The sequence below is a fragment of the Dasypus novemcinctus genome, chromosome 5 (genome assembly GCF_030445035.2).
Source record: "Dasypus novemcinctus isolate mDasNov1 chromosome 5, mDasNov1.1.hap2, whole genome shotgun sequence".
Taxonomy (NCBI): Eukaryota; Metazoa; Chordata; class Mammalia; order Cingulata; family Dasypodidae; genus Dasypus; species Dasypus novemcinctus.
Genome location: NC_080677.1, coordinates 4,601,243 through 4,621,634, shown reverse-complemented (window position 1 = coordinate 4,621,634; position 20,392 = coordinate 4,601,243). Strand labels below are relative to the sequence as shown.

Sequence of the window (20,392 nt, the reverse complement as noted above, 5' to 3'; positions counted from 1 at the left end):
ACAGCAACAAACACTGGTAAATCCTGCAAACGACCATCTCCTAAAATCAGCTTGGTTCTGTGCCTGACTTTGCCGGCGTGAGAGTGGACCCCTCCAGCACAGGTGTGGTCCTTGGATGGGAAGAGCCCTCCCAGCCCCCCACTCGGCGCCCCAGCGCCCTCGGCCACAGGGATCCTTGCCCGCCTCAGACAGGACAGGTTTCCCGGCCGCACGGACTGACCTCGGGCAGCTTGGGTGGGCCAGGCTTGTTACTGGCCTTCTCCTCGGGAACCTTTTCTTTCAGAAACACAGTGTGCACGTTCAGCGCCCCGACCAAAGTATTTGGCTTAAAACTCAGAGGCTGTTGGGTGTCCGAAGACCTGATCTCCAGGGCATGGAGGGATGGGTTCAGGTGGTTCTGCAGGCAAAGTTCAACGAGGAGGTCCATCATGGCGTGGCTGAAGGAGGAGAAGAACATGGTGACCTCACTGCCGTCCAACTGAATGAGCATAGAACGAATGGACGGACAAACGAACGAGCGAGCAACTCGACTGCTCGTGACGACGACAGCAGCCCATGAACTCCGCACGCGTAAATCATACAGCCAAATCTCAACAGTTTCAGTACTAATGAACAGCACTGCCGAAAGGACAACCAGGGGATCAAAAGCCTAGGAGCTGGGGAACTAGTTCTATGTCAGGTCGGGCCACGGCCAGCTTGCACGGCATCCTCTCAGCTCAGTGAACGTGAACGACGTTACTCGTAGGCCCAAGGCACCAAAGTTTCAGTCATTCACAAATAGAACGTATCTTAAACCCAGAAAATGCGGAGATGAATTTGACACCTTTCTTTTTAAGTGGAAAATGGATGCCATTATCTTTTTCAAGAAAAATGTTTTCCTAATATCCTCCATCACAGGCAATTATTGCTGCTAAGGGAAGGGAATAATAATTCAGATGGCGTCAAATAAGAGAAAAGTTTATTTACATCTTTTATTTTGGGCCAGCAGAATGTTTTCATATTCAATACCAACTTCTCTTTGTCCTCCCAATTCCCAGAGAAGGCATTAGGGGTAAACCTCCCCTAAAGCACAGCTCCTTTCCCGTGATTTATTTCTAGTAAGTAACTTACATGGCAACGATTTCAGGTCACAATTAGGCATCCCAGGTGTCACCAACGGGGCGTCTGAGCGCTGAACTCACTGGACCAGCACTGACGCCATCGCCTATCTCGGAAGCACTGACGCAACAGCGTGTTCCTTAACCAGGGGCGACACCTCCCACACCTGCAGCTCTCGAGGCTCCCTAACTCCAGCTGAGAAGGTCAGAAGCCGCATCAACGGGCTTGCTGGTTAACACTGCTGGTTAATCACCTTCATATGCACAGCGGACTCAGTGAACTGACATGAGGCGCGAAGTCACCAAAGACCCGGGGATGAGATTTTCTACCGAAAAAGTCTCAGCATCGAGGACAATCGGTATACATGCGAAAACAACAAGGGACTCCTTACCGCGATCTGGGGTAGATCTATGATGGGCCGGGCGCCATGCTGTGCCACTCACAGAACTTCACCTCGTTTGGTTCTGCAGAGCCTGAGGCCTGGGGACCTAGCCTGGGCTTGCCCAGGAGGTCCAGCTGAGATGCAAACACCACTCCACCTGAAAATGGCTCTGCACCTGCCCTCTACCATCTCTACTCAGAGGCTCTTTCCACTTGATCAGTGAAGGTAAAGAATGACCAAATACTTGAATTCGTTTTCAAACTGAAACCACGAAGAACACAAAGGCTACCAATGGCAACTTCTAGAAACACCTAGCTAGAGCGAGGTGTGTTCTGAAAGGACAACCTGGAATGACTTTGGCTTGACATGCTTTTCTCTATATAGAGAATAAACCTGTCTTGCTGTAACAGAAACCAGAACTTATGGTTTAATATACTAGCAGAGTAAGGCTTGATCATTTATTTCCTGTCTCAATAGATAATCGGGTGCCCGTGTCTCTACCAGTGTGTCAGAAGGATTTCGTCCAAAATCAGCTGATTTCAGCCGTCACTCTTCCATGACCCTAATGTAGGACCAATTCTTTCCAGCTGGCACTTCTTCATGGGAAAGTTGCAGCTGCATTTTCAACAGCAGGGGGTGGAAGTTGTTGACCAACAAAATGTTTATGGGGGGAGGAAGGGAAAACTACCAAGCAGAAAACCCTGCGAGACAGAGGCCAACCTAGTCCACGTAACTATTAAATTTGAGGGGAGGGGGGAAAACAAATACACACGCTGAAGAAAGAAAAAGAAAACACCACTGTCAGAGCACAAGAGTAAAAGGGACTCACCTTGGACGCAGGTCATCGGGGATGCTTAAATGACTTGAGGAGTAGAAAGGCCAATATCAACTCAACCTGGACAAGCCAATCAGAACCCAAGCTTTGCTGGTGGTGTAGAACCCATGTTAGGACATAGGGGTTTCTACGTGAAGACTGAGGAAGTTGGGGGGTGACATTAGTTTGAAGGCTGATGCTTGCTTTCTTCTCTTTCAGGACATCTCAATTTTGGAGTCTCTGCATGTTAATGAAGAGCCAAGCCAGACTTGGAGTTGTCCTGAACGATATTGCAGGGACAGATGCAGAACATTATATATCCTGCCATAACCCACTGAATGGACTGGGAGAGAGTGTAAACTACAATGTAAACTATAATCCATGCGGTGCAGCAGTGCTCCAAGATGTATTCACCAAATGCAATGACTGTGCCATGATGATGGAAAAGGGGGTTGATGTGGGAGGAGTGGGGTGAGGGGGTAGTGGGGTATATGGGAACCTTATAGTTTTTAATGGAACATTTTGTGTGATCTATGTATGTTTTTAAAAAAAGACAATAAAAAATTTTGCTAAAAAGACAATGCAGCTAGGTGTGCAGGAACACAAACATCTTGGCACCTGGCAGCAAAGGGATGGACCCGCCTGGCACAGTCAGTTCCCCAGGCTCCTGCAGAGCACGACTTGTTCTCACTGTTCACCTCTACAGTCTTCAGGCACGCGTCCTCCATAAAATGAGGTGCAGGAGGATACCGTGAAGAGGCAGCATGTCTGCCACGTCCGCCACAACTTTTCACCTGCTATTGGGCTGTCATTTGAAAATGCCGAATCCCAACAGGAAGTCGTTTCTTTAAGGCTCTTTTATGCTATCAGGGAAATTCTCCCCGAAAGACAGCACAATTGCCAGAGCCCAACAATGGAAAAAGAGGTTTCCAGGGGTGGCCCGGTCCCCCCTGGCCTTTCTTGACCTGTTCCCAGATCCCCACCGCCTCGCACTGCCTGAGAATGAAGGTCTCCTCTGCTGGGAGTCTGGGGAAATCCCTCCGCGGCGGCTGAGCAGGCCCCTGGGCCACCCAGCCACAGGAAAGGACTTTCTAGTTCGGAAAGAGGCTGCCTGAGCCAGCTGGGTCCCCCCTGCCCTCCCGCCCACAGGTTGGCAAAGGCCCGCCCTTTCGTTCAGGATTGGGTCTCTCTTCCCGCAGCAGCAGGGTGGCTGTGTGAAGAGACTCCAGGGGCAGCCTGCCCGAGGCGCATGCTAGTGCCACCACTTCCCATCCTGATGTCCTCATGCCTTATTTCCTCCTCTGCGAGGACGTGGGATGGTCGAGGCCCCCCCGGAGTTGTTAGAGTGCGACGTAGTAAGTCAACACTGGAAGGCAGCTAGTGACAGCGCCAGGTATCCAAGCATCGGCTAAATAAATGAAAGCCGTTCCTGCCTCTTTCTATTCTGGAGGCTATGTCCCAGCATGATCACCTGTCTGTGTTTGGCTGTGTGCCACTCTGCCCTCAGCAAATACCACGAAATCTGAGCCTCTGCAGGTAACATCCTGGAGGCCCTGCAGGACAAAGGTGCTGAGATGTTACAAGTATAATGAAGGTGGTGAAAAATGAAGTCAGGTGCGTTTAGGAGCTGACTGGCCTGTCAAGGCCAGGAATCCAAAGCTCCCCTCCTGGGCTCGAGGGAGCTTTCCACAGTAAGCCTGTCTTCTGAGACCTCAAGAGAAGCAGGGGCAATCTACACACACAGTCGAGCTCCATTATTGACAGTCTGTCTTTGCAAATTCACCTACTTGCTAAAATTTATTTGTAAGCCCAAATTCAAGCCTCGTGACACTTCCATGACCATTCGCGGACCAGCGCAGGACTGCAAAAAATCTGAGTTGCCGGCGCATGCCTTCCCAGCTGAGGTCCAGCAAGGGAACAGGCTGCCTTCTAGTTTCAGCGCTCGTGCTGAAAACAAGGGAGCTTTCGCGGTCTGTCTGCTTCCCACGTGTTTGCGATTTTATTGGAGATCGTTCTTTCTGAAATGGCCCCCAAGCACAGGGCTGAGGTGCTCTCTGTGTCAGCCAAGAAGGCTGCCATGTGCCTTCTGGAGAAAATACCGTGTTAAACGCGGCGCGGGCAGGAGCGCACCGCTGCTGGCCGTGGGTTCAGTGTTAGCGAATCAACACCTCATGGAGCGAGCTCCAAGTTGATGATTAAACTTTTAAAACTTTACCTTTAGGGCTTTGTTTAAATGTTGTCCTAAGATGTTCAGAGGCAGTTACGATACTGGGGCCAAAGGGAGGCCAGCTCAACGTGGCTGGGTGTGACAAAGAACCTGGTACGGATTCCTGGTATGCAATGCAAAGAGGAAAAAAGGTAGAAGATACCTTTAAATAGAACCACATAAACAAGGTTATGCATTGATAGACTGAGGAAAATGTTGTGACCGGGGCTCTGCATCTCCCCTAGCAGCAGGGTGGAGTATTTGCAAAATCAGTGCTCCCAGGACTTCACAGAGCTGAGCTACCATGAATAACGAGAATCGACTGCACATCAGACATGGACATACACACGTACATATGGATATACACTATCCATGTACGCCTGCATAATATATACCTATATGCTATATATATCTATACATAATAGATACCTATATGTGTTATATACCTACATATGTATACTGACATGCATTATATACCTACATGTATTATATACCTACATATACTATATAGACCTACATATATTATATATACCTACATTATTATATACCTGTATGTATTATATACCTATATGTATTCTATACTTATGTTATATACCCATATATTATATATACCTCTGTATATATGTACGTATATGTATATACCTACATGTATTATATAGTCCTATGCATTATATATACCTATATGTGGTATACACTTACATATTATATATATATACCTAAAAGTATATATAGCTATATTATCATATATTCACATATCATACTTACATGTACTAGATATACTTACATATATTATGTATACCTATATATTATATATACCTATGTGATACATACCTACATATTACATATACCTACATGAATTATATATATCTATGTATTATATATATCTATATGTATTATATACCTATATTTATATATGCTTATATGTATATTTACCTACATATTATATATACTTACATACGTACCTTTATATTATACATAAATATATGTATTATATACTTGTATATACTATATACCTATATTATATATATCTTCATATTATATATTCTTATATATTATATATACATACATATAAAACTCAGGTTAAATCCTGCAAAAGATAGTAATAAAGGGGATTACCCCTAAACCAAGTACACAGGGTGGAGGGTTCTGAGAGTAAATCGATTTTTCTCTCCCTTGCACCTCAATATTCTTTTCCTTCTAACTTCTTTATCTCTCTATTCATCAAATCTTTGTTCAGTGCTCATCAGGTAGAGGGGAAATTTAATTTTTAGCATTTGTTATGGTCTCTCTTTTAAATTTTAAAAATGAGTAGATGATTTGTACTTTTCAAAAAAAAAGTACTAATTCCTTTTCAAATGTGTGTACTCTTTTTTTTCATGAGCCAGTAACTCAGTAAAATAGTCTTCTTGCCTCTACGGCTTTTTTTTTCTTTTTCAAATTTCTTTTTTTTTAACCTAAAAACTTTTTTTATTTAATTGCCTTTTTTTTTTAAAGATACACAGATCACAAAAATTGTTACATTAAAAAATATAAGTAGACGTGGCTCAACTGAAAGAGCATCCACCTACCATATGGAGGGTCCAGGGTTCGATACCCAGGCCCTCCTGGCCCACATGATGAGCTGGTCCACGTGCAGAGCTCCCGTGCACAATGAGTGCTGTGCCGTGCACCCTGTGTAGGGATGTCCTACATGCAAGGAGTACACCCCACAAGGAAAGCTGCCTGCATGAGAAAAGCACAGCCCACCCAGGAGTGGCACCCCACACACAAGAGCTGACGCAGCAAGATGACATAACAAAAAAGAGATGCATTTGGCACAGAAGAACACACAGCAAGTTGAAACAGAGAGCAGACAAGAGGTGGGGGGGAAGGGGAGAGGAATAAATAAAATAAATCTTTAAAAAATATATATATATATGTACAACCAGCAAGATGGCAGCAGAGTAAGAAGCTCCTAGAGTCAGCTCCTGCTACAGGGCAGTTAGCAAACACCCAGCGCTCTCTGGAGCCAGCTGAAGCACCTGTTCAGGAGGCCAGAAGAGCATCCTACAATGTCTTTGAAGGAGTGGAAGGAGGAGACGCCTGTCTGCACAGAAGACCTGTAAGTAGAGGCTCCATGCCCCAGAGGCCAGTGCCCATCCTCCACTGGAGGCACAAGCCGCCTTGGGAGCTGTTTCGTGGCTGGAATTGAAAGCTCCACTTCCCCAAAATGGGGGATGAAGAGACGGTTGGGCACCAGCTTCAGCTATTGATGAGGAAACTCAGTGGGCTACAGTATAATCCTGAGAACAGCTAAAGCTCAAGTTTATCCAAGTGAGAAAGAGGCCGGGAGGCGCCATCTTAACTCTGCACCTGGCACAAGGGGAAGTGGGGCAGACTGAGGATCCCAGTGCTGGTGGGGACCGGCTTCTTTCCATCCAGGTCAGATTGCAGGTCTACCCTAGGCCCCAGTGCCACCTCCAGCAGGGAGGAAGCTGCGGGGACCTGAGCCAGCCTCTCCGGGAAATTACCGGCCAAGCTGCAAAGGCCAGTGATTGTCCTACTCTGGTGGCACGAGCCGCCCCAGGAGTTGTTCTGTGATGGGAATTGGAAGCTCCATTTCCCAGAAACGCAGGAGGAGGAGACAGTTGGCTGCCGATTTCAGCTACTGATTGGGAGACTGGGCTGGCTAAGAGATAACCCTGGGAACAGCTGGGGTGAGAACCAGCCCAAGTCAGAAAGAGGCCTGTAGCTGCCATTCTGACTCCACCCCAGCCTGAGGGGAAACCAGGCTGACTGAAACTCTCAGCGTCAGCAGGAACCAGTTTCTTTCACACAGATCAGCCTGCAGTCCTAGCCTAGGCTTCAGCCCGCTTCTCGTGGGGAGGAGGCTGGTGGACCCTGCACCAGCCTATACAGGTAACTGCAGGTAACTCTGGCTGGCATAGACTGAAAATCAGAAGTCTACCAGGGCAACTGTGGTCATCTTGGACCTGCACTGCATAGATTGCTGCCCACACCTGCAGCTCCATCCCAGCCCCAGGTAGGGGAGAAAGGGATGTGAAGCTTCATCAGTCTCTCTGGGCAACTACAGTCTTGGCCTACACATGGGTTATTCCACACAGCTGAGACTCTGTCCCTTCCCCTGGCGAAGGAGAAAGTTGGAAGAAGCTTCATGGGTCCCTGGTGCAATGAGGGCAACTTGAGCCCCTACAGCTTACAGCACCAACTACATGCTTGGCTCCTACTGCACAACCAGCTAGGGAGAAACGATAGGAAGCCCTAAACTAAAGAGAAAAACTGCACCCAGAATAAACACTCTAATAAGCCAGATGCCAAGACACCAACAAAAATTACAGTCCACACCAAGAAACAGGAAGCTATGACCCAGTTAAAGGGATAGATAAGCCTCCAGATGACATAAAGGAGTTGAGACAACTAATTACAGGTGTTGAAACAAATCTTCTTAATAAATTCAATGAGATGGCTAAAGAGATTAAGGATATTAAGAAGACATTGGATGAGCACAAGGAAGAATTTGAAAGCATACAAAGAAAAACAGCAGATCTTATGGGAATGAAAGGTACAATCAATGAAATTTTTAAAAATTGGAATCATATAATAGCAGATTTGAGGATGCAGAAGAAAGGATTGGTGAGTTTGAAGAAATGGCCTCTGAAAGCCAACATATGAAAGAACAGATGAAGAAAAGAATGGAAAAAATTGAACAAGGTCTCAGGGAACTAAATGACAGCAAAAGACATGCAAACATATGTGTCATGGGTGTCCCAGAAGGAGAAGAGAAGGGAAAAGGGGCAGAAGGAATATTTAAAGAAATAATGTTAGAAAATTTCCCAACATAATCTTACAACTTCTGTCATAAAATATATATATATTTAAAAATAATAATAGGGTGGGTTGGGGAAAAAACACACCAAATGTAAGATAAGGAATATGATTAGTAGTAAGATTTTGACAGTGTTCTTTCATAGTTTCTAACAAACGTCTCATGACAATGCAAGGTGTTGGTGGAGGGTTGATGTATGGGACCCCTGTATGACGTTATGCATGTTTGCTTTGTAAGTTCACAACTTTTACTATACACTTAATTGTTTATGTATGTTCATATATAAATGATATAAAGATAATAACAATCAGATTGGTTAGGGGAAAATACTTTGTTTAGTAGTAATATTTTCACAATGCTTTTTAATTATTAGTTAAAAAGGTTTAAAAACAATGCAAGTTATTGGTGGTAGGGTGAAATGTTATATATGTTTGTTTGATGTTATATATGTTTGTTTTGTAAGTTCACAACCATTATACACTTATTGTTTATGTATGCTTATGTATGAGTGATATATTTCAATAAATTAAAAAAAAAATATATATATAAGGGGTTCCCACATACCCCACACCCCACCCCACTCCTCCCACATCAACAACCTCTTTCATCACTGTGGCACAGTCACTGCATTTGGGGAACACATGTTGAAACCTCAGCCTTCACGGCTGTGCGCTCAGCATCCGCCCTCTCCGGGAGCCCGGGGGCAGGCAGCAGGCTGCTGCGGGGACAGACAGAACACGGTGGGGACAGACAGAAGACGGCGGGGGCATCAAGCCGGGCTGCCAGGCGACCTCCCCTCTAACCCACAGGTATCCTGTCCAAGTCACAAAGCCAGCCACCCCAGCCAGGCCCGCCCTCTCGGCCCGGGTGGAAACAGGCGACACACACTGCCTGCGCCAGGACGGGGCTGCAGTAAGGTTCTTCTCGAGCTGCTTAAACCCCCTGTGCACCCACACTCTTCTCCACGTCGCCCCCCAGGGAGCTGTTCCCAGGACTGCGCACCCCACGCCCGCTGACATCTGGCTGGCGAGAACGCGCTTTAGAGCAAGGTTCTCCAGGCACCTCCAAAGCTGGTGAAACACGGGCTGCGGGGTCCCAGGCCACCGAATACCAGGTCCAGCAGGGCTGCTGGGGCATCTGCACGTGCCCAGGTTCCCGGGCGCTCCACGGCCGCTCTCCTGGGGCGGTATGCGCTGGAGACCGTCGTGCGGATGCCACAAACGGGCCACTGCGGGCCGAGTCCACAGACGGCCTTCCTGCAGCGCTCACCAGACAGAGTTGCGCGGGCCCCGGGCAGTCCTGCCTCGGGTCGGCCAGCACGTGGGGCTGCCTCGATGCATCAGTCTCCAGCAGGCCCTGGAGCAAGTCCAGTCTGACGGCAGGACCTGGCATCTGAGGCCAGCCAAGCCGTGAGCCGGGTCTCCAGGGGGGGACGACGCAAGGGAAAGCAGACAGAGCTCGGGGAAGGGCGGCGAGGAGACGCCTGGCGCGGGGCCTGCGGGCAGAGGGCCCCGCGGGGATCCACCTCCCAGAGCGTGGCTCCTGAGCCCTTCAACCGTGGCAGGAGAACAAGCAGGAGCCAAGCGGGCAGGGGTGCCTGCGTCTCAGACACACATCAGAGGCCAGCGGAAACGGGAGCCGCGGTTAACGACGGGGCGCAATCAGAACGAAAGCCTCGAAACCCCAAAGGCCTTCCACGCAGCCGCCGCGAGGATGCAGAGGGTCGGCCCGGAGGAGTGGGAGAGGCCTTAACTGGAGAGGGCATGCCTTCTGGAAAGGCATTTCCATTTTAGCCCTGCTTAACGGACCAGGCTGGGGAGCCCTGGCACCTGCAGAGAGCAGGAGGCTAGGCTGGGCGTGCGGGAAACCACAGCCACCCCGCCCAGGACGGACGTCTGGGAAGGCTCCCTGTGGACAGCCGACCTCGCCCAGGGCACGACGGGGTTAGTTTCAGGCAGAGAGGCTCCCTCTTCCAACCTATATCGTGGAGGTCGGGCTACTTCAGAACCTAGAACACCGTGTGCCCAGATTATAAGGCAGCGACGGTCCCTCCGTGTGCTTCTCCTTCAGCGGATGAAACTCAATGAGTACCCCTGGGGAACATGGAACCCAGCCCAGGTAGCTTTCAAGGGACCCGCCAGCCTTTATCTTAAAAAAACAGATGTGGGTTATGGCAGGATATAGAATGTCCTGCATCTGTCCCTGCAATCTCATTGACCCACTGAATGGACTGGGAGAGAGGGTAAACTAAAATGTAAACTATAATCCATGCTGTGCAGCAGTGCTCCAAGATGCACTCATCAAATGCAATGAAGGTGCCACAATGATGAGAGAGGACGTTGATGTGGGAGGAGTGGGGGCGTGGGGAGTGGGGTATAGGGGGACCTCTTATATTTTTGAATGTAATATTTTATGTGATCTATGTATCTTTTGAAAAAAAAGGAAAGAAATGCATGTGAATTTTGCATTCTACTTTTAATATGAAATTGTTTCCTCTAGTTTGAGGGTAATTAACGTTCTGATGCACCTTTGTTTTTTCATGCTGCTCTGGCGCTGGAATACCACCTCATGTCCCGGTGGTACGCAGTCCCTGGTTGGGGGCCCCGAAGATCTCCTGAGACATGGTCAGACAAACGGACCAGGCTCATGTCCCCTTCACCACTGAAGTTCAAGTAATACTGAAACTATCTGCTTCTCACACAACTGGTCATCTTGCAAATGCCATTTAGTTCCTTCTGGTTCCCAGGACTGTGCAAAAGTTAATATATATTTTGCTCAACGAATGAAGCACATTTTCATATATTTTTTTAATGTAGCAAGATTTTAAGAGTTGAGATGTCACCTCTGTATGACTGGCATAAGTACCATATAAAAAATAACCATAACTGCGCCTTCTGTGACCTGTTGCTCTTAACCCAAAGAAAGTCTCAATGAGGCAGAAGCATTTAGGGAAGGGATGTCACCGGAAAAGGGAATTAAAACCTGGATGACCAAATGCACTGCACTGCAGGAGCGATCAGAGAGGCCGTTCAGTCACTGGTCACAGCCAGTTTACTCCAGTTAAAAGAGTGCTCTTCAGTGAAGATGTAACAAAACAATGGTCCATCCTGCTGTTCAGAGAATGGTCTTCTTTTGTGAGACACCCCAGGACACTGCATCAAAGGGCCAAGGCCAGGTGCACTCCCTGAACCCATCTCCCTTCTCTGCAAACCTTGGGGGGTCAGTGCTGGAGCAGAGTAGGTAGGAGGGGCCCACCCGAGGAACAGACCACACATCTGCTCTCCTCACAGCGTAGCTGGGAGCCCTCAAGCCACCAAAGCTTTCACCGCACCATGACGGAAGGGGCCAAAGAAACAGCCAGCGCTGTGGGGCCCTCACAGCCTCCCTTCTGTCCCACTGGCACGGGTGAGCGTTCTCCAGAAGGACAGAGGGCCCCGACCCTGCCACCTGGCCAGACCCGCTCCAAAAACTTACCCCATTGTAAGCAACTTGATTTTAAAAGAGGTCCTGCAGCCCCTGGGGTCAGATGCACAAGATAAAGTATGGATGGAGAGTTCTTCTCTTCTGCAGAGGAAGTGCTTGCCTCTCTCCTGCCCCAGGCCACTGCAGGTGCCCCTCCTGGGACGTGACCAACAGGACGCAGGAAGATAACGCACCGCCAAAACCCAAACGCCCGGTCCATTGCCAGGAAGCTCCTTTTGGCCCAGGGGTCGTTTCCTCCTAGACCTTAGAGATGGGCTGGAGACCTCCTTCCAGAAGCTGTCTGCGGCACTGCTCGCCCATTCCTACAAACCCGCATTTTCCTTAGAAGAGCCCAGATGGCTGATTCCATGTCAATTTCCGGAAATCAGACTTGAATTTTTGTTTATGTTTCTAAATCTAAGGGAAGCTAAAAACGAGAAAATCACTGGAATGTAGAGAAAGGGATCACCAAAATTCAATTATCAATGTGTTTTCTTTATGAGCATCTTTCATGTCAGGAAATAATATGGTTAAAGGGCTGACTATAAATTAATACTCTTTGCTTATCCTATAAAAGTCATGCATGTTCTTTACTAAATCCACTATGTAAAACAGAAAGAGAAAAACCACACTGGCAGAAAAAAAAATCAGTAGGATTGTTTTAAGCGAGGTTCAGGAATTTGGCATCAGTCTAGATTTTATATTATTAATAGTAAAGAGTATGGCCTTCAAAACCAGTTCCCAAAGCTCAAAGCTACCGCCTCAGCAATATTTATCATATTACCGACCTATTTAAGGTAGCTGCTCTGACTCAGTAAATCCTGCAGAAAACCTTAGGGGCGGGATTATCATGTATTACATAGAAAAGAGAAGCATTGTAACGCTCTAATGCTATACGCAGTCTCGTAATAACCGTGCTGGAAAATTGTATGGTGGTGGCTTCTACTTTATAAAGGGACTAAAAAGAAATTACATTTAAATTTTGAAGACTCTGCTCAGTTTAAAAACATTGTTCGAAATGACATGTCTACTTCTCAGGCACGTATTCCATTTCCCGCCATGGCTTTGTAAAACTGGGCAATTGTGCTTCAGCACTAAGCAATGGCCCACAATGCCATTTTCTTATAAAACATGTTAATGGAAATTAGGGCCTAGAGATGTAGCTCTTCACCGACATTCCAATCACTCTACCATTGTGAAATTAACCTGGAGGAAATGAAAATCAGGCCCTCCTTTCCACACACTTGATAACATATTTTTCAGATCAATTTTCTTTTCTTTATGAATTCAGGAAGTTTGCCTGTGCTACTTCTAAAACAATACCCAACTCTTAGTAGGTATACGTAAATAAAAATGAAAATCTTTAGAAGATAAGAAGAGCTGAAATAAAAACATTGGGGTAGAAATCTGATTTAAAAGATAACAGTTGCTTGATTTTAATCTGCTATTACTCTATAAGGAATGCTATAATTCTGAGCAAAATCAAATGTACTTTAAATCTTGGGATTTAAGATCCTTTATGGTGGCAACTGACTAGCTCTTTGTCCATCTCCATCACAGAACATGGTAACTGCTCAGTAGCAGGCAGGCTGCCATTATCATCATTGACATGAATAGCATTAAATATAATTTTGAAGAGTAGTCTTTAAAGTGCTCAACAAATTTAATATAGTTATCTAAATCTGGGAATCTATTGTGCAGACATATATTTTTAGATGTGGGGGGGAGTACGTTAGGTACAAAGCACTGTGCATGACAAGGAAAAACTGGGAATAAACTAAATGCACAAAAATATTAGAACAATGGCTAAAATACTACACAGTCACTATAAAACTCTATGCATATATTAAATAAATATTTTTGAAAAACTTTAATAACATGATACATTTCTCAAGTGATAGTTATATAGGAAAAGTGTACAACTAATACTCTGTACAATGAAGAAACTAATAGGCCAAATTATAGAGAATGGCTGGGGAGCTCTGGTTTGGAGAATGACAAGAGAAAGCCACAAACACCTAAAAATGCTGAGGCTTTTTCTTCTGTTCTTTTACTTATTATCCTAGAAATTATTATTTTTTCCTTTGATGCAAATATCCTCATCAATGGAACACATCAGAGGGGAAGAAATGAGGGAGGTAAGCAAACTCTGAAGCAGACAGCTACCTGGGGCATCTGCTCTCTGATTTTAACAGGACCAAGGAATCAGGAGACACCCTCTGGGCAGGTGCAAGCAGGTTGTCAAACCCGCATCTGAAACTGAAATGCGCTGGCCAAGCCTGCACGAAAGCCTGGACTTGCAAGGGGGAAAACCTGCAGTGAGGGCAGGCGATTAACTCATCTGAGAGTTAGAAGTGGGAACAAACACGTGCTTCTCTTGGTTAGACTCTGGAGGCATGCAACCAGCGTGAGCTGCCAGAGAAGAATTAAGTTTAATGTGATTCCAAATTAGTGGTGACCCGTGAAACAGAAGAACTAATTATGAGTCTCTTCCAGATAAAAGCAGCTTATTCCAGGACTGAAAGCTTCCTCTCAGATCAAAATTCTAATCACTATGATTAATATTTTTTAAAAATCATATAATTCACATGGAATATAGTACCATGAGTGAAAGTCAATAGGCAAGGAAATCAAAAGTAAGAGAGACATAAAAAAGTCCTGGTATTGAAATTATCAGATACAAAGTATAAAATTAATACAATTTTAATAGTACAAAGGGAATTAATATTATGAGTAAGGTATAGGAGACAATCCAAAATGACAGATTTATAAGTAACCAAACAGAATGACTAGATATGAATATTCTAATTTTTGAAATAAAACAATTAAATGGAAGGTCAAATGGCAGGCAAAACTCAATTGAGGAGAAAAAACCCCTGAAATATGTGAAGAAAATGTCCAGAATTAATTGCAGAATGATCAAGACATGGAACTTTCAGAACATAAACTTAAGAAACAGAGCCAGAAATTTCCAGAAAGCAATAGAGAGGGAAGGGTCGATATTGAAAGAGCTAATAATTGAGAATTTCTTGCAATTGATAAAAGATATAGATCTTCATATTCAGGAAACACAATGAATTCCAAGCTGGTTAAATACAAATAATTCCATACAGAGGTAGAGTATCATGGCATTGCAGAGCACCAAAGAAAAAATCAGGTAAAGAGAATGAAGAGAGATGTTACTTAACAAAGAATTTATAATTAGACTGACAGCGGACATGTCCGTAATTATAATGGAAACCAGAAGATAATGGAACAACATCTACAACGTACAGGAAAAAAATAATTGTTAACCTCAAATTGGTACAGCTAGCAAAATTACTTCTTAAGAGAGGAAAAATTAAAGGTAATTTGAAACAAGGATGACAGCATTAATCACTGACAGGTAATCATTGAAATATATGTTACAGAAAGAAGAAAAAGAATTCCAGAAGAAAGATCTAAGACAAGAGGAATGAAGAATTAAACAATTACAAATATGCAAGAAAATCTATATAAAGACTGCATAAAACAAAAATAATGTCTAATTTTAGAAATGAAAATAAAGAACTAAAATACATATTTTACACAGGAGGAGAAAATTGGAGCTACAAATATTTTAAGTTCTTATATTGTTCAGGAGAACACTATAATTATATACACCTGGCATAATTTCTAGGGTAGTAAGTAAAAGAATAGAAACAGGGTTAAAAAAAAATCAAACGATTAGGCACCAAAACCACAAAAAAGTAGAGAAAAATCTCCATCTAAAAGAAGCAAAAACAGGTGAAAATAGAGGAAAGCAAACCCTAAGAACGTACACAGATTTTCACAACTCCTTTTATGGAACCAAAATTTTTTTAAAAGAGGGAAGGGGAGGAGTTTTGATATGATCCAACCAATTTTATGAAATTTAAATAATCTCCATCCAAAACCAGATGCAACAATAAAGGAACTTTATAAACTAAATCTAATTCATGCAACATGGACACAAAATTTATGAACAAAAGATTAGAAAACTGAAGAAAAATATAAAAAGACAACATACTGACCAAGTTGGGTTTATATCTGTAATACAAGGTTTGTTTCCCAAAAGAAAATATGTTATTGAATTTCACCAAATTAACAGATTAAAGAAAGATGTATGATGATTTTGAAAAATCTCTACACTCATTTGTGATGAAAAAATTATTTACAGAATAGTTAGAATAACAAACTTCCTTAACTGAGAGAGTGGTTTAGTGGTAAATGGTTAACAAAACACTTTCCCTTCTGCTTGCTAATGTGACCTATTGTTAACATTTTAACTCCGTTCCCCAGGCAACCTGATAAACCAGCATGTTGCCTAAGTTGCTACGTAACCAAACCTAAGGTAAAAAGGGCCCCTGACTGCTAAAGTGCATCTGGACTGGGAGAACAGATAAAGATTCCGCAGCTTGGGGTTGCTGAAGTATTGTGACTCTCCAAGCTGGCATGCCTCTCACAGACACCCTGGAAGCCCTGGCTATGGAATTAACTACAAAAGATATTGTCTCCCGGGGTCACAGGGCTTCAAGCCAGTTCCTACTGTGAATGAATGTACATCTTAGCTTCTTGCACCTGAGCCCTGAGCGATGTGAACTGATGTGAGGGTGATTCCCATCAGAGAGGAAGGCCTGGTGCTTCCCTGGTGGCACCACTTTGGAAAACAGATAGACATTACCTAGGACAGCTGAAGATGTCTGATTCCTGATACACCACAGTTCCAATCCTAGGTATACACCCTAGTCCTGAAGCCATGTTTTTCAAACGTTCGTTCTCACATCCCATAAAATATTTAAAGACTACTTACCCCTTTTCCCATTAAAATGTCATCTTGACTTTTCATTAAAATCTTAATAGTTTCAAAGGATGTAATTTCACGTATAATCTGAACACAGATATTTTAAAATAAAACTGCCACATCACTCTTCTAAATGTATCCATCGAATAACAGCACCCAGAGTGATGTGATAGCTACTGCTATCCATTTTACAGTATTTGTATACTCCTTTTTAATAGTTAATACTTATATATCATTTTTTGCACTCATTTTCCTAAGAACTACCATTTCCATTCACTTCCCCATCAGAATTATACAAATATATTTTTACGCTTGTAAGATTTTTTAATTGATCCCTCTATCACACATCTCTACAACAAAATATGCATTTGTGTCTTGTGATTTTTGTTCAAGTTTCTATTATGGATTGAGTTATCAGTAATAGTAGTAACAGTCATACCAACTTGATCAAACATCATAACTGTGATTCATTTTGGTAATTATTAAGCATAGAATTTGAAATTCTACTGGTAATAAAATTCTTGATGTTACGCTCGAAGGAGGCTTTGCCAATATTTCAAACGTTCCTTTTGAGAGAGGAGGAAGAAAAAGAAGTGGCCTGTGACCACAGCTACATTCACAGGTAGATCAGTTTTAAGAAAATTACTTGTGAGAATCTTGAAATTGATACCCTTAAGACATTCAATTAGCCACATACAAGACCTTAAAAAGTCTTCTTTTAATTTGTAAAGTACACACACGCCCCGCTGAAAACGCTGCCCTAAAGAAATTCTTGCGCCTCCTCCAAGAGGGATGTCGAAGAGCCTTCACAGCCTCATTATAGGAGCAAACAACCAGAAACGGCCCAAACACCCACCAAAGGGACAACACATAAGTAAGCTGTGCTAATTTTTGCAATGTAATAAAAGAGAGAAAAAGAACTGAGCTACTGATATACTTATGTACATTAACGTATTTCACAAAATACTGAAATTAAAAAAGTTCAAGTCTTAGAAGAATCAGTTTCCTTTCCCTCTGGATTTCTAAAAATCTGTGTATAAACCTTCTGTCACCATGTGCGACTTGCTTGTTCATTTACTATGCATTCCAACCATACAGTCCATAGGTAGAACCCTGAATTAGATCTCCCAATCTTAATTTCACACCTACAAGTGGCAAAAGAGTTTAAGTAGAAGTTGTAGGTGGGAGTTTGCAGAAGGCTTCTAAATAGAAAAATGGTGGGTACTGTTCCATTTTGCCTTCCCCTCATTTTTCAGACTCCTGCCTGGCGCTCCACCTTGGGCCATGCGGTGACATTAAGGATGGCTCTCCCTGCTGAGAACGATGCAGCAGACATCAAAGAACTGTGACTCCTGGCCAACTCTATAGGGCCACCACGGCAGAATGAGTGCCACCCTCTGGATTTATTTTCTTGAGTCTATGTTACTAGTAGTTGAATCCCAGCAGAAACACCCTTCTTTATTTTACCAATAATTTCAAAAACACATAATGCCTTCAGAACTAAAGATGAACAGCCAGGTTTAGATCAACACACACAAACTACATCTGCATCTTATCCTGGCATAAACAGAGTTAAACTCCATATCCATGGATTGGATTCTACTCCTTAATCTAAACTTGAATTGTTTTCATTTAAAAAAGGTGATGGCCAGTCACATTTATACACTCTACAGGTAAGTTTATAAGTGGGTATTTGAATTTGTAAGTGGATGTTTGAATGATTAATTCAGGGGGCTGCCCTCCCTTATAACTTTAGGATCACAGACACCGGCAGACTCTGCCATCTGGTCAACCCTGGAGTGTTGGTCGCCTACTTGGAGTTGTACACCTGACCGTACCTGACTTCTTTTCTGAACTACTCTAGCAGAAGTGAGGTATGGGCTCTCCAAAGGGTTAAGGTGAGCTGTGGCTAGGCCAGTCATTTCAGGCTGTCCTCCTAGGCTCAGATTTATACCCATGAGGTCCAGTGCCTCAGACTTGACGGGGGAGGAAGGGTAACATCAGAATCTGCTCTTAGATCCTCTTCCTTGGACTTGCAACTGGAACCCAGTGCCTTCTCCTTGCCATGCCCTGGCCTCTTACCTTCCATTGACCACACTCTTCTTCTCCAGCCCACTGGGGAGCACCACGGTGATATCCACCAGGCTGGTCCACAGATTTTCCTTCATATTGATAAGGTTCTGCTGAGGGCCGTGGGCCAAATCTCTGTTAGGTTTCCTTTCACCGTGAACCTTTGGAGTAGCAGGCTGTCCAGGAGGAGGGGGAGCACGAGCCTTCATCTTTCTCCTGAAAAAAGGAAATGCAAAACACCTAAAGAGGCAGTTCTTCAACAGAAGAAGTTAATACAACTGCCTAAGAGTAGTCAGCAGCTTTTAAATACTTTTATAATAAAAATAAATTCTGGTAAGTATTTACCTCTCCTTAGAAATGCCTTCTGAGTTGCATAGCTTTTGTAAAATCAAAATCAAAATGAAATCGACGCTGACAAACCCATTGATTTTAAAACCAATATAGGGAAGCGGACTTGGCCCAATGGATAGGGTGTCCGCCTACCACATGGGAGGTCCGCGGTTCAAACCCCGGGTCTCCTGACCCGTGTGGAGCTGGCCCATGCACAGTGCTGATGCGCACAAGGAGTGCCCTGCCACGCAGGGGTGTCCCCCGCACAGGGGAGCCCCACGCGCAAGGAGTGCGCCCCGTAAGGAGAGCCGCCCAGCGTGAAAGAAAGTGCAGCCTGCCCAGGAACGGAGCTGCACACACGGAAAGCTGACACAACAAGAGGACGCAACAAAAAGAAACACAGATTCCCAGTGCTGCTGACAACAACAGAAGTGGACAAAGAAGAACACACAGCAAACAGACACAGAGAGCAGACAACTGGTGGGGGGAGGGGGGGGGAGAATGGAAGAGGAATAAATAAAAAACAAATCTTAAAATAAAATAAAATAAAACCAATATATAGGACTCCTCAATGGTAACAGAAAAAGCACAAAACTTTCCTTCTTTTAAGTTTACACATGCAGAAGTATATATGAAATATAATATCCTTCAAAAACAATTAAAAAGAATTGAAGAACAATTTGAAAGGAAGTGCTCCTGCAAAGAGACATCCTAAAAACTATTCTCCACCTAAGAGTGATACTCTCATATTTTTAAAGGTAGCAAGTCACACCCCCAGATCTGAGGATCTGGAACCCATGGATGCATGATACTGAGGACATGTTGGGACCATCTCAACACAGACTAAATTGGCCAGGAGGTCCGTAGACCAACGCTCATTGCCACATGTCACTCTGGCACGTGGCTGCTTGGCACAGAAGCTAGGAGGAATAGGGTCTTTACACACAAGCCCTTTCCGTTCCATTTTCACCTTATTTCTGAGAATGCTGTGAAGGTTCAGGTCGCCGTGTAGGAGCTTTCTGACCCCGTCACCTTCCCACCGGCTGCAGGGCCACCCACCTCCGATGAACATTTTTAGAATACGCTTGCCTCCTCCAGATTAGTCAGGGAGGCCACTGACATGATAGCACACCGGACATTTTACAATATTATTATCCAGCATTTATTCAGCACCTCAAAGGCTTTGGGACCTGTGTGAATAATAACCTAAGTTTACTTCATTCAGTCCTCAAAATACTTTTCAGCTGAGAAAATGAAGCCTCGGGTGAAAATGACTAGCTGAAAGTCATACAGTTATTTGGTGCTGGAGCGGAGCTGGGAACCAGGCCTGGGTGGCTCCAGCGGGCTTACTCTTGCCCACCTCACTCTCCAGCCACCCAGCCTGCTTAAGGCAGACGGTCCAG

At 44.4% G+C, this 20,392-nt stretch overlaps 1 protein-coding gene across 33 annotated transcripts in view; it reads right to left on the bottom strand.

The window, feature by feature from the left end:
• The window catches only part of COBL (cordon-bleu WH2 repeat protein), a 284,755-nt gene that overhangs the window by 168,295 nt on the left and 96,068 nt on the right, over positions 1–20,392 (bottom strand). For 32 of the 33 annotated variants that reach the window (XM_058296598.1, XM_058296606.1, XM_058296610.1 and 29 more), the window contains exons 2-3: positions 18,672–18,875; positions 221–437 (exon numbers count right to left, since the gene is read on the bottom strand). In XM_058296598.1, the coding sequence (XP_058152581.1) occupies positions 221–437; positions 18,672–18,875 (421 nt within the window). Of the gene's footprint in view, positions 1–220; positions 438–18,671; positions 18,876–20,392 lie in introns of those variants that run through there. The other variant, XM_058296621.1, reaches the window with a different exon arrangement.